The following is a 14,606-nucleotide window of genomic DNA, read 5'->3' on the forward strand; positions in this document are numbered from 1 at the left end:
ATTTTTTTTCATATATAGCGGAAAAGTAAACAAACAAACTTTATTAATGATCGTTTTTATTAATAATATATGTATGTATAAATTAAATAATAAATGAATATATATGATATTGCAGAAGACGAATTCAATTCTTGCGAACAACGAAAGTTATAGCAACCTGACTAAATGCATCTAAGGCTATAGCGTCCTATCAATGCGCATTCTTTGTATTTTAAGAATATATGCATCAGAATTACGTTTGGTGCAATGCATATGAATGTAATAAATGCAACCAAAACTATTCTCCTCAAAACCCGTTGTAAATTGATGGATAACGATGCCAAATTTTAGTCATTTTAGCACAAAATTTCTAACGATGTTCGTCATAGCTATAGCCTATATGCCATATGGATTAAGATGTAATTAAAGGCGGCATGTACTTATAAATTTTTTAATCAAGCTATACTATTCTAGCGCGTATTCTGTTAATCAGGATTTTTTTAATGATAGCAATCTGTAATCTTGCGGTATCTTGCTTTTAGGCAGCGTTTATTTGTCGTCGGCTTTTTCGCCAGCAATGAGTAAATTCTCGTGTAGGCAGCGAAATGGCTTCCATATAAGATGAATAATTAAAAAAAATAACAATGAAAGGGCACAGCTGTGCCTTAATTCGAGCTTGGTCCGTGTTCTGCCTGATCACACTCAGTCGCCGATTTTTGGCTCTGCTGTTGCAAACATTGCGGTCACGCTATTTTGTTTTTCTATTTTGAGTGTACCTCACCTCGCAAAGGTATATACCTAATATGGTCTTAAACTGGATCATCTATAAAGCATACCACGATGAATCTTTTTCGAATATTATCCGCTAGCCCTCGTGTGGAATTTGCTAGACTAGGGTCTAGTTTGCGTTTGAAAACAATACAATACAATATACAATGGCAATGCAGGGTACAATGCAATACAAAAACGTTATGCTTGAGTGATGGCTTTTAGTTTTTAAAGTACAGAATCTTAGCACTTAATATCAAAGTATCAAAATATGAACTAATGAACTAATGAATGAACTAATATATTAAATTTTAAACAAGATGTAAAGATTCGTATAGTCACAAAAATTCGTATCAACATTTTTACAGGAGTGCAACATTTGTTCCACTTTAAATATAAAATATAATCCTTCCTTTTTTTGAATGCTATCAAAAAACAAAATTAAAAAAAAAATTACATATACCAAAATTGCAATTTTATATGCAAAAATAGATTTAGGCTGATAGCATATACTACAGCAAAGACGACGTGAGGCGATCGAGCCATCTGAGAATTGCTATTCTTTCTGCGTGAAGAACGTCGTAGTGTAGGAACGGAACGGTTTACCCAGCTATTGCTTGCAGATTTCGCCGTCGACGGGATACATTTGTTCTAATAATGTCAACTCATCTACACTATCCTCATCGCTTGTTAAGAAAGGCGCATAGCCGTCGAATGAGAGCTCGTCATATTCCTGTCGTTCTTCAGGAGTAACATCGTCTCCATCGTACATAAACGATGCGAACCTGAAAATGAAGCGCTAGAACTAGAGGCATATACTGGAGACGAATATATTTAGCGCAGCGAAATCGATATAGTATATAAGCTGTAAAAAATAAATTGCACTGTTTGGAAACTTAAAGTCCAATTCAGGTCCACACACAATGTGTATGAGAGCAAATATACCACGTGGTGCAATAAAATTGACCTTTATAATATTTATGGTGCAAATTATACAGGCTATAGCTCCTGTGTGGGAAATGAATAAAAAAATCCCGTAAATATATAAGCTGTCACAACAGGAATCGTATGTGCAGGAGGCCATGGGGATAATCTATGAGGCGTATAATGGTCTATATATAATTAATTCAAGGTTTTATATCATGACAGTAAATACTAGAATTGTCCTAGGGTAAAAAAACTGATTTATCGTGAATACCTTTTCGGATTTTTTAATCTGGAAACAGTCTTCCATGTATTGCATTCAGGACTCTCACAATACTCTCTTAACGCCTTTAAGGCTATAGCAGTCTCTTCGATTCCTTCTTTTTCGTATTCTTCCATAGTAATTAACCGTGGCCTTCGAAAATATGCTTGAAGGCGATATGGAACCCTGAAATGGAAATTTACATGGATTGTGAAATAGGTGCGTTTTTCTCAGAAAGAATGACCTAAAACGAATACTATATCATACTGTGATTTTGAACCTACCAGCCTCTAGTTAGAACATAATGACGAGCACCTAGAAATGAAATCCATCTCGTGGTGATCAGTATTAAAACGAAAGTCAAAGAAATTTCCTCGCATCGTATGCTGTAGTAAACAATGAACAAAGCCACGGATTGCAAAGACCACTTCATGATGTCCAAGCCACGGGCGCTCTCAATTGGACCACGATAGTAACAATAGAGAAAACTAACTAGAGCTATGTTAAAAAAAAGGTATGAAAGTTAATATTTCATAAATGGGCATATATAGCTCAGTTTTAGAATCCGAACATGCAATCATATAAAATTGTTTGTATGAAGACAGCAGTCATGCAATTGATGTTTACTTTTTCAAAAGTATAGATTCATGCAAGCCTTGAGGGTTGCAATCTGTAAAAACATAGCATTTTTTTCATTAGGTCGAGGTGATATAAACACGCAAGATTTTTCACTATTCCGGCTCAGGGAAATTTCCATTTGGATAAGCCAAATCTCGTAGCCAGAGATCAACGACAACTAATTTGCACACGCTTATCTGCATAGCATAAATAGAGGTTGTACTCAAAGATTTGTTGCCTGGGACAAATGAAATCGAAGAAGTGACAACTTCGAGTCCTGAGAAGTCAGGATAATCATAGGCAGGCATTAACTTGGTGATTATAGGTGATAACCTCCAGAATAGTCTCTTGTAACTGAACAAATTTAACAGAAGGAGGGTTTCCGTATGTAAAGGCATTTTTATTGTCAAATGGCTATGGTTCTTGTAGGATTTATTTTTGCGTTCCTGGTTTGTCAAACATGATGAAGTAAACTCTAAGCTCAAAGCATGTTATACAACTGTGTAGACCTAACAAAATCGCGCAAATGTCTTCTGTATCTTTACCTGCTGATATAAAATAAGCATAAAATATCTTCATGTCTGCAAATTTTCCACTAATGATAAGTTCCGTTACGAAACGAAAGAAATATAGAACGATGCTGGAACCACAAAACATGAAAACATAACCAATGCCTCTCTGGCAAAAAAAATTTGAGGAATACATTTAAGAACTACAGTAATCAGTATGTATACTTAAATCACGAGGAAAAATTTAATAATGCAAAAATTTAGCATCAAAAGCACATGGGGCACCCCCAGTGCCTGAGTAATATCTGTTGTATACCCATAAATAGGGAACGAACTATACGTAGGCCATGTTAATCCCACTCATACTTTAGCAAACCTGTGGCATAAACTTTGAAATGACAAACAAAAGAAGGAAAACGGCCATAATCATTCCCATTGACACGCCAGCCGTGTAATAAAACAAAACGCTCCTACAAAAATACGTGAGAAATAGTGTATGTATTATCTATTTGCCATACTATAAGCTACGAGATGAAGAGATGAAAATTAATGATAATTCTGTAGTTCTTCGAACGTGCAACATTTTACTAAACACGGATTGAAAAATATTTTTATATCAGCGGTATAAATCCTAACTTCCGCCAAGTTAGACGAGGTGCATAGAGAATATTAAAACTTTCCCAGACTATTTAAAAACCGACGCGAGCAAAGTGTAAGTTCAATTGAATAAATGGCGTGCCCAGCATGCTTGGACTTCGTTTGCTTCCCGGTCTCGAATCGTCCAACTTTCGTACCTTTCGAGTATATATACGTTAGCTTCAAAGCGAAATAGCATATTTAAAAAAAATGCGTATAGTCGCATCGTATATACGCTATAATGCATGTAACATTATATTATGACTCAAACACTTTTGTTTGGACGAACATCAGACATGCGTCTTGAGAGCACGGACCAGGCAGTGGAAAAAGCATTAAACATTTTGTAACATTGCGCTAACACTCACGGTTGTCCCTATTTTACGCAACAATTTTCCGCCATTTTGTTTATTTTTGGAAAATCATTAACTGCGGTAAAAAATCATTAACTGCACTTTAGTATAATCTTCCTCTCAACCAATCAGCATCCAGTAAGGTGGTAAAATAATATTGCAAAAACTATATACCTTGCAACTAAATCAGCTTTGTGGAACAAAATTATTCCGAAAATCAACGCGACAGGATACTGGATCCTTATTTTATGAGAAGTAACTAAAAATGAAGAACGCAATCATGGATGAAAAATCTGTTCTTTGCTGGAGGGAAGAAACAACACAATTCATCCAGTAGTATGCTTGGGTCGCAAAATATAAAAAATTGCAACGTCGTTTTCTTTTAGAATGATATATACATGGTTATGCCGAATATTATGCATACCTTTGGCTTCCCAATACCCTTCTGTGGAGATTGCATAACAATTCCTACCATAGGGAGGTACTGACAGAACAACACTGCCTCCAGTTTTACCAAATGACGGCCAGTTCATGGGAAACCAAGTATTGGCTCTACTCACAAATTTTTCCCTGACTTCTTTACAACTAGAAAACACGAATTGAAAAGAGGTCAGCCTCGCACCTGAGCCCGCTTTTAGGGAACTACATTATAATTTTAAATAAATATCGTAACAAACACATAGAAATAACAGCTCCATACACAGGCGATTTTTTGGAAAACACCATGAAGGTTGTAAAGGTTGCATTCAGCTACCTTTTACAGATCGATGGGGAATGAAAGCGCGAACGTTGCAACTCAATATAGTAGCTAAATGCAACTTTTATAGTCTTTATGTCGTTTCCCAAAAAAGCGGCTTAATTGGTACGAGCCTTTAGAGATAAGGGGCCAGTTGTTCAAAGCTGGGATAGCGCTAATTAACCCAGGGTTAAATTTAATCCACTGTTTTGGTTTAAGTGCCTCTGAACCGCTGTTCGTTTCAAAACCTTTACAAAATATGGCTTTTGTCCAGAAAATATTTATGGAAAAAGATATTCAACTTTGTAAACAGGCGATTAAAAAAATCGATGTAAAGATTTGCTTTAACCCAGGGTGAAGCTAACCGGCTTTTAAACAACCGGTCTAAGGTGTTGAACTGAAGGAACGCGCGGGAGGGCGGAGCACGGCATGCGACCCTGGGCTGTACAGGACAGGGCCGTCGCTAAAGGCTTAATTGGGGGGTGCATATTCATAATTATATTTATGTTTCTACAACCGTGGAAACAATGATAGTTAACAAAAGAAATCAGTCGGGTATAGGACAAATAAATGAATATGCACCCCCCTCCCCAATTAAGCTTCTAGCGACAGCCCTGGTACGGGGTGTAACTCCTTTCGATTAATTAATGCAGGGGCGAATACTACCTTTTCCCCGAAACGACATTCACCGAATCCTCAGGTTCAGTCTGTATATCTATTTCTACGTCCGCCCAAATTGCCCAAATAGAGTTATGTTTGTGGCCGTTGATGCACAGAGGCTTGGAAGAACTATTGAACTGGAACGACTCCCAAGGATGTGAAAAAAAGAAAATATTGAGACCTAAACGACAATTAGAACCGTGAATTATAAAGGGATCAACGTAGCCTTGCATTGATTGTTCAAGCGACGTCGTAGTATACTGACCAACGGGTTTTTTCAAATGCTGTCGGGTCGTGTTGTCAAGAAATTTTGAAGAACATACTGAACATAAATGCAAGAAAGAAGCGAGGAATCTTTACAACATTTTGGTAGTTAGTGTAAGATTGTCGTCATACTAAAACAATTATCCCCTCAAGCTGGACTAAATCCGCCTTGGTTATTCTTTCGAAATATTCACGTTCGCCATTTGGCTCTCGACGTCTTTTTCTGAACTTATTAGCAAATGATATATTCTGTGAATAGACATTTCCCTGTTCTCCGGCAATAAAAACCATTCCACAAACAATAGATTACATTTTTGCCCGCCTCGTTTCCAAGCTATTATTATTTTGTGTGCACACAAGGATATTTGGGAAGTGTCTATTGAGCAACGCTAGTGCAGGACGGATGTTCTGCGGCGAAAGTGAGTTATAAATCTGTAAATGTTATGATACGTCATTGCCCTTTAATTCGTGACAAGAAATCGGACAAATTTCGGTTATATAGCATAGTGACGCATGCGCAGCGGCTACGCACAAAATACAAGCCATGGACAATACTAATCAGAAGTGATCATATTATAATCGGCATTAATTATAATTGTGCTGAAATGCATATTTTAGGACACTCTAATTGAAAATATTTCAGCTCAGTTGGTCAATAAATAGATAATTTTGCTTTCCGTTTCAAACTCAACCGATGTTTAAACCAAACGCGGCTTGAATAACCGGCCCCGGAACAATAAAATGTCTTATGAGCAGTAATTATACTATATTTATACATCATGACAGTGCATCATTCATTCATTAAAATATACAGATTAATCGCCATTATACCAGCTAAATTTTGGATCTCTAAAGGTTCCATAATATTGGCAAATGCATGTATACATACGGTCACAATGTCGACTTCCATATATAATTTCGGTTTCAAAGCAAAATTTTCTTCTGCAAATTTAAACGTTCGTGTCACACATTTGTAACATATTAATTAAAGTTTATTAATTGGACTACATATTGTGATTAAGGAAAATTCCATTTTCTGCATGTCAATCTTACGTTCGAGAATTAAAAACAATCAATCGTACATGTAGAAGACCTGAAAGAACTGAATTAAGCAGTCGTGCAATGAGAATCCCAAACTCGCTTCACGTTGTTGTATAATCATTGATTATCTTGCTAAAATACACAGTAAACGGGGGAAAAATGACTTCCGATTTCGACTTGACACTGCTGTTTCTGTACCTCATCTGTTCATTCGGCAGCATTTCAAATGTACTACTCCTGATTGCTTTTATCAAAGATCCTTTGAAGTGCTTCAGAAACTCGGCAACATATCTTGTCGCTAACCTGGCATGCTCCGACCTTTTAATATGTTTCTCTGGACTACTACTCGAACTGCAGTTACATTGGATCTTTTCTGTCATTTGGCGTTCAGTCGTGCCTGTATCGATTGCAACAATTCTTGCGATCGCATTAGATAGATATCTGATGGTCGCTTTTCCATTCAAACATAAATTCTTCACGAACGGCAAAAAAATAGGCATTTGGCTGCTAATCTGTTGGATTGTACCTTTGAGCTCCTATGTAAATTATTTTCTTTCACAACCAATGGTTTCATTTGCAAAGAATACCGCGGATCTTTATGCTGGATTGACACTAACGTTGTTGATAGGATTTCTGTACGTAATGACAACTCGCTCGTTGCGAACCCAAGCGAAAAATTTAGAGTCGTACAACACGGATGCCGGGTCAAACCGTACACAAGCGGCTAGGGTGTCAAGAGAGAGGAGATTCATGAACACCGTTGCTTTGGTGGCGTGCATTACAGTTATTGGTATAGCGCCTTTCTTGATCATGCAAAGTGTTCTAATGGAGAGAAATTACAAGACGGGATCAGAAACAGTCATTGAAATATTGTATACTTTTGTACACGCATTATTCTACTGCACTTTCGCCGTAAATCCTCTGATATATTTGCTGCGTTTATCTAACTATCGTAAAGCATTTCTTGCACTCTACTGGAGACGCTGAGATAAGTCGATATAGGAAACAATCGTCATAAGCATATCTTATATAGTATAGCGATGGGCCTGGCTGAAAGTACCACTCAGCCAAAGTTAACAAGGATGGATGGCCTCTGATATTACCTAACCTATCATGTATCAACCTATACATATATTGTTAGTAGTGGCTGGCTAATGATGGTGTGGTTTTGTCCACGAAATACAAAATAAGGCTCAATATCATATAGCTTAGAAATACGGATGAAACAGACTGTCGTAATGGACGAATTTTGGTAATCAAATATGTTGTATATGTCACATATATGTGTTATAGATGTATTAAGTTCGACAAATTATTGAAAACTGGATAAATAATGCAGAAGATTTCATGATGCAGTCTTTTCAACGTTTTTATTTCGTCAGTCAAAATTTTAGAGATTCTAATTACGTGACTATATATTTCAATATGCTTAAAACTAAACGTTTACTCGATATATTAAGTATCCAAAAAAGTTTAATAAACGCATGCATGCAGTAATATTAAAACTTACGGTATAACTTAAAATGATTAAATGGCGAATCAATTCATCGAACCTTGTGAAGCGACCATTGCAAGTGCATTTTTGCAGGTGCATGGGATTTTAAATTTAATAAACATCACTGCATACGTTCGAAAAACTTTATTTGGATTGATAACATATCAAGTAATATCATAGTGCAATATCAAGTTATGAACATGTTCGACAGGTGAACTTGATCATCATGTACACTCCCCGTACGGCGGTTGCCAGAGCCCTGAGATTAGTGTGTATATGATGGTTCTTAGTTAATTTTATATAATGCCCCATTAAATTTAGAGCGTTTAATTGGTTGATGACGATCATGTGATATTGAATAGAAAGTCCCATTTCCCAAGAGTGCAATGGAAAGCGTTCCATAGCACTCTCCAGAGTGCAATTGTACCATACATTTTGTTCTATTGCACTCTTAATGCTTTCAGTAAATACCATCCCTCAAAATGCTTCTCACACAGTTTGTTTTTTAATAAATTATATTTTTGAAACGAGACAGTCTATTTTGGTATTATATAAAACAAATAATGATAATGTTTTCATTCGTGCAATGGTAAAAATATTTTCACTTGGTGAAAGATGGAATGTTCCATTCAACTCGGCTATGGCCTCGTTGAATGGAACATTCCATCTTTCACCTCGTGAAAATATTTTTACCATTGCACTCATAAACATTCATTATTTGTATAATATTTGGTTACAAATGTAAAAATATAGGGTGTCGCAAAGTTCAGTCACCTCGCGGAAATGTGCCCGGTGTGCGCAAAACAAATGAGAAATCATGTGGCCAGAAATATGTATATGTAACTAGAATATCACAATACTACACTCTAAAGTGAACGCGCGCATGTAGCGTTTAAACAACCAAAATACGTTATTTTGACTTCATTACTCAATAAATATCTCAGACCAATATGCAATATTGGCTAGTCGGCCAGCCAGGCACTGCTGTTGCTTGGACCGCATGCAATTTATCGATATAACAATTCATAATTCATATATCTGCAATCTTAATTGTCTTTATAATAAACAGCAAGCCGGAAAAGAATTTAGGAAACGTGTACCCCAACCAGTGCGTTGCTGTATTAAACCTTCAAGGTTTTAAGGTGGTTTACATTTACAATATGTCACTAAATAAATCCAGTCATTAAATATATAACTGAAAATATATGTTGCTCGTTCGATGTTGCTGACTGACCGTAGATTGAATAATATATTGCCAACTGCCACGGTGCCACCTTTATACTATCATACCTCGCCATGCATCGCCGACTATTTATTGTTCCACGCCAGCAAAATATTAATTTCACAATATCACAAATTACATTTTTCTTCAAAATGTTAAAATTCTTGTCAAACAAATTGTAAACACATTAATTAAGGTATATTGAGCCACATGTTGTATGCAAAATTCTATCTTATATATGTCAATGTTATTCGTTCGACCATTCGTACGTGTAGAAAACCTGAAACTGAATTAAACAGTCGTACAGCGAAGTTTCCTTACTCGCCTCACGGTATTATATAACTTCACAAAAATAAACAAAAAAGGGGGAAATGACCTTCGATTTCGATTTCGATTTGACACTGCTGCCTCTGTATTTTATCTGTTCATTCGGCAGCGTTTCAAATGCACTACTCTTGATTGCTTTTATCAAAGATCCTTTGAAGTGCTTTAGAAACTCAGCAACATATCTTGTGGCAAACCTGGCGTGCTCCGACCTTCTAACATGTTTCTGTGGACTATTATTCAAACTGCAGGTACATCGGATTTTTTTTGTCATTTGGCATACAGTCATACCTGTGTCGACTGTGACAATTTTTGCGATCGCATTAGATCGATATCTAATCGTCGCTTGTCCATTTAAACACAAATTCTTCACGAACGGCAAAAAAATAGGCCTTTGGGTGCTACTGTGTTGGATTGTACCTTTGAGCGCCAAAATAAATGATTTTTTTTCACAACCAATTGTTTCATTTGGTGCAAGTTCCTTGGAACTTTATGCTGGAGTAGTATTTTCGCTCTTGACAGGTTTTCTGTACGTAATGACAACTCGCTCGTTGCGAATCCAAGCGAGAAATTTAGAGTCCTACAACCCGGATGCCGGGTCGAATCGTACACAAGCAGCTCGAACGTCAAGAGAGAGACGGTTCCTGAACACCATTGCTTTGGTGGCGTGCATTACAGTTATTGGTATAGCGCCTTACTTGGTCATGCACAGTGTTCTCAGGAGGAGAAATTACAAGACGGGATTAGAACCCGTCATTGAAATATTTCATAATTTTTTACAGGTTTTATTCTACTGCACTTTTGCCGTAAATCCTCTGATATATTTACTGCGTTTATCTAACTATCGTAAGGCATTTCGTGCACTGTACCGGAGACGCTGAGATCATCGATGTAGACAACAACCATCATATTAAGCATGTCTTAATATAGCGAAGGGCCTGCTGGGTGAAACGACCAGCAAGAGTTAACACGGAGGATTGCATGTCTTCTGATATCAGATATAACCTATCATGTATCAACTTATACATATATATTATCAGTAAATATAGTGTAGTTTGGTCCACGAAATATCAGAGAGTGCATGCTCAATATCATATAGCGCAAAATACACGTAATTTTGATTACCAAAGGCAAAGCGAAGATGAGGCAGTTAACATTGACCGAGGTCTGAATAATTTTTGATATCAAGCAAAAGGCGAACTCATGCAGTAATTGTTTTGATTACACATTTAAAGACATCAGAAACGTACGTATAAAGCGGGTAAACGAAGTTTATCGTGTACATGACGTTTCCATCGGGACGAGCAAATCGGTGCTGTGACCGTGAGCCATTTTGTTTAGTTTATTTTCGCGCTCTTTCGCGGGTTCGAGTTGCTGGCGCGGCAAGCTATGGGTACGAGATAGTCCAATATTTTTTTGGTAGAAAGGGTGACTAAAAAAACGCCGTTTTTGATATTCACTATGTATTTTTAGCCATTTTAAGTTCTAAATTAAAATCTAATAAACATAGCTTCATACGTTTAATAAACTTTATCTTGATTAATAACATATGAAGTACACATACAATTTTGGACATATTAAAATATGGCCGTATAATATTCGACACCTTAAAATTTTTAGCTACTAATGTTAAAATGATAATGTGATATATTCTTGGCATTAAAACGTTCATTTTTCGTTCGTTAATTCGTCGAATACCATTTTCAATTTCATTCAGCGAATAAAAATATAAATAAATTTAAAACTTACAACTTGTTCAAACAGAAAGTAAAGTAATTATTCTTGCAGGAAGACATTAATCAGTCTGCGAGCAGCAGGCTATAATTGCAGCATTTTCACTGCGCATCAGAAGGTTGACACTTCGAAATTAGAAGTCATGCTGACTCATGCAAGATGAATTTTGACTTCAATTTCAGGGACTTACTGAGATATATCATATGCTTCTGCGGTATCATTTTCCATTTGCTACTTTTGATCGGCTTTCTTAAAGATCCAGAAATTCTGCGACGTACTTCGTTACTAATCTCGGCGCCTCCGACCTGATTATATCCCTCGAGCGTAGCAATATTCGAAATATCAAAAGTACACTAGAGCTTCTTCATTATTTGGCGTTCTACATTGTGTATGTGTGTATCTATGGCATCGATCGTCTCAATTAACAGCCACAGACAAGTTCCTGATGGTTGCTTTTCCATTCAAACATCATTATCTTAATGAACTCCACTGGTATGTTTCACAAATCAGAAACCTGATTATATCCCTCGTTCCTCGTAGCAATATTCGAAATAACGAAAGTTACGTGTCTTATGGCATACCGTGAAACAGTTCTTATCTGCTGAATCCATTGCGTCATACGAGGTTGATTCTAAATATCTTCATACGGGAATGATAATGATGTTCGTCACAGGCTCGCTGTATGTCCTGACCTCTCGCGGAAGCAAGCACGAAAACTAGCCTCGCATAATAATTACATGCCTCGAGACAAGTTCGTGCGTTGAGCTCGAGGGAGAAGAAGTTCTTAAATAAAATACTTCTCCTGGCGTTTATTGCTGTGATCGGCACTGTTCCTTTCTTAATTGCGTGCAGGATTTTGAAGAAAGAAGAAAGTTACGGTCAACGATTATTACACGCATTTTTTAATTGTACCTTTGCAATGAACCTTTTAATATACTCTCTTCTTTAGCAAACTATTGCAAAACCTTTTTTGCTCTCTACTGGAAAAAGTCTCGCTTCTGATACAGGGGATGCAATCATTCATTTGATGTCATGTTATATAAGTTATGCAACCATTCATAGCCCCCAAATTGTTATTTATATAACCCTTTAATATACTCTCTTTGTTTAACAAACTATCGCAAAACCTTTTTCGCTCTCTACTGGAAACAGAAGTCTCGCTATATATATTAATTATGTAATTAATTATAATTCCTTTCAAAATGAATAATTTCACCCTCATATTCATATATTCATGTTAACAGACCTGTAAAGACAATGGATTTGAAAAGAAATTAATCTTGCACAACATGAATACATGAATATGTGCCCCCTCCCCCAATTATCATCTCTCGTAGTCGTACGCTGCTGTTCACCCTTAGTCAACCCTAAACCTTTGTTTATAATAACATGTAATTAGAATCTTGTGTCCTCCAGCAAGGGTAAAGGAAGTAAGGCAGCTGGGAGAGGGTGTACCAATAGCAATTACCAATTACATAATATAATCTTAATTTCATTTAGTTGTGTCACACAGTGTTTTTTCAGCCAATTACAAGGAAATTTGTGCCAGGTTCAAAAATTTGCAAAGTGGAATATATATATTTAGTATATTTTCAGTATTGAAAAATGGCCTTTGAGCATTCTGATTGGCTCCCTCAGCAGTAACTCTGAGGCAATAGTTACTGCTCAGAGCAGTTTGAGCAGTAACTATTGCTTTTCCCCAAAAAAACATGGCTGAAAATACTCAAAATCAAAATTATATTCATAAAATAAACACGTGTATCAGTTGTATTTATAAATAAAACTTTTTCAATACTGAAATTATACTAAAACAATTAGTCGCCTCAGGCTCGGTGATTACAAGTCTATATTCACTTCGCCTTCGGCTCAGTGAATATAGGCTTGTAATCACCTCGCCTTCGGCGACTAATTGTTAAATATTTATTTATATATTTATCGAATATTTAGCGTATTATTGCGTGTATATATTTTATAGTGTTAATTTAAATTCTCTTTGATTTTGAACATAGTGCAAGAGTGAATGCTGTTTCAATTTCCTGGCTGCATATAAATTACTCGAGCAAATATTTCCACAAATGTATAAAACGCAATTTAATATATAAACAATTCAGTTCATAATACACATATTTTAGTATACTTACACTCTCCAGCCGATGACAAGGCAACGGGAAGTTTTGGAATAGACAGAAGGAAAAATATTACAATCAAAATCATCCTTCTATGAGAATATAGAATTTGTCTAGTTGGAAATCCTCCAGTTTTCCTCCTGTCGCTCGTTTGAGTTCGAGTCGGTTTGACCTTAAGTACATTAAGTACATGAATTTGTGTCGAGTGATTACCGCAAACCGGATGTTTCACGGGCTATTTCTAGCATTTCTTGCTCAGCCGCTGGGCTAACACAACGACGTTTCACGTTTTCGCCATTTTGTATTTCAAGTTTTTCTTTCTGATATTTGCCTGTATTCCCGAGTTGTATGTGGTTTTAGATCAGAGTTTCTGAGCAAAATGAGCAAGCAGACAGAAAGTGTACCTGACGAAGAACTGAACGTGGAAGAGTTGGACGTAACGTCCGCAGTTCTCATGGCCGGAGCACACCATCTCGGCAAGCAGTGCGAAGAGGATTTTAAAAAGTTTATGGCATGCAGATACGATACCCGGGACCCAAGAAAATGTTTAGAGGAGGGGCGAAAAGTGACAAGCTGTGCTTTAGGATTTTTTAAAACTGTGAAAGCGAACTGTAACGACGAATTCGCCAAGTATTGGACATGCCTGGATCAAAACAATCAAGAATTTGGTTACTGCAGAAAGCTTCAGGGATTCTATGATACCTGTTTGTTGGAGAAAATGGGCTGGAAGACTGAACAACCAGTACATTTGAAGTTATAATATAGTGAAAAGCTGGGCATTATTAACTTGTTTGAATGTTGACTGAAGTTACCACATGATTTTCCAAATATATATCTTTGTTTTGAGATCTTTAAATATTGGTATGGTGATTATTGGCATTATAATTTTGTCTCTTGAATTATCATGAACACAGGGATGTATGTTCATGAACATAGGGATGTATGTTCATGAACA

At 36.5% G+C, this 14,606-nt stretch overlaps 1 protein-coding gene across 2 annotated transcripts; it reads right to left on the reverse strand.

Moving 5' to 3' along the window:
• Positions 1 to 378: 378 nt before the first annotated feature.
• LOC114539315 (nuclear envelope integral membrane protein 1-like) lies at positions 379 to 13,811 on the reverse strand. 2 transcript variants are annotated; one of them, XM_028559939.1, is made up of 10 exons: positions 13,667 to 13,811; positions 5,711 to 5,767; positions 5,452 to 5,626; positions 4,474 to 4,634; positions 4,224 to 4,308; positions 3,437 to 3,530; positions 3,097 to 3,229; positions 2,218 to 2,431; positions 1,946 to 2,119; positions 379 to 1,532 (listed from the first exon to the last, which is right to left on the reverse strand). In XM_028559939.1, the coding sequence occupies exons 1-10, from the start codon at positions 13,737 to 13,739 to the stop codon at positions 1,358 to 1,360; spliced, it is 1,341 nt and encodes a 446-aa protein (XP_028415740.1). In that variant the 5' UTR covers positions 13,740 to 13,811; the 3' UTR covers positions 379 to 1,357. The 2 variants fall into 2 exon arrangements, with proteins under 2 accessions (XP_028415740.1, XP_028415741.1); XM_028559940.1 differs by lacking the exon at positions 5,711 to 5,767 and having other exon boundaries at positions 381 to 1,532.
• Positions 13,812 to 14,606: the final 795 nt, after the last annotated feature.

The sequence above is a fragment of the Dendronephthya gigantea genome, unplaced genomic scaffold (assembly GCF_004324835.1).
Source record: "Dendronephthya gigantea isolate DGI-Jeju-01 unplaced genomic scaffold, DenGig_1.0 000199F, whole genome shotgun sequence".
Classification (NCBI taxonomy): Eukaryota; Metazoa; Cnidaria; class Anthozoa; order Malacalcyonacea; family Nephtheidae; genus Dendronephthya; species Dendronephthya gigantea.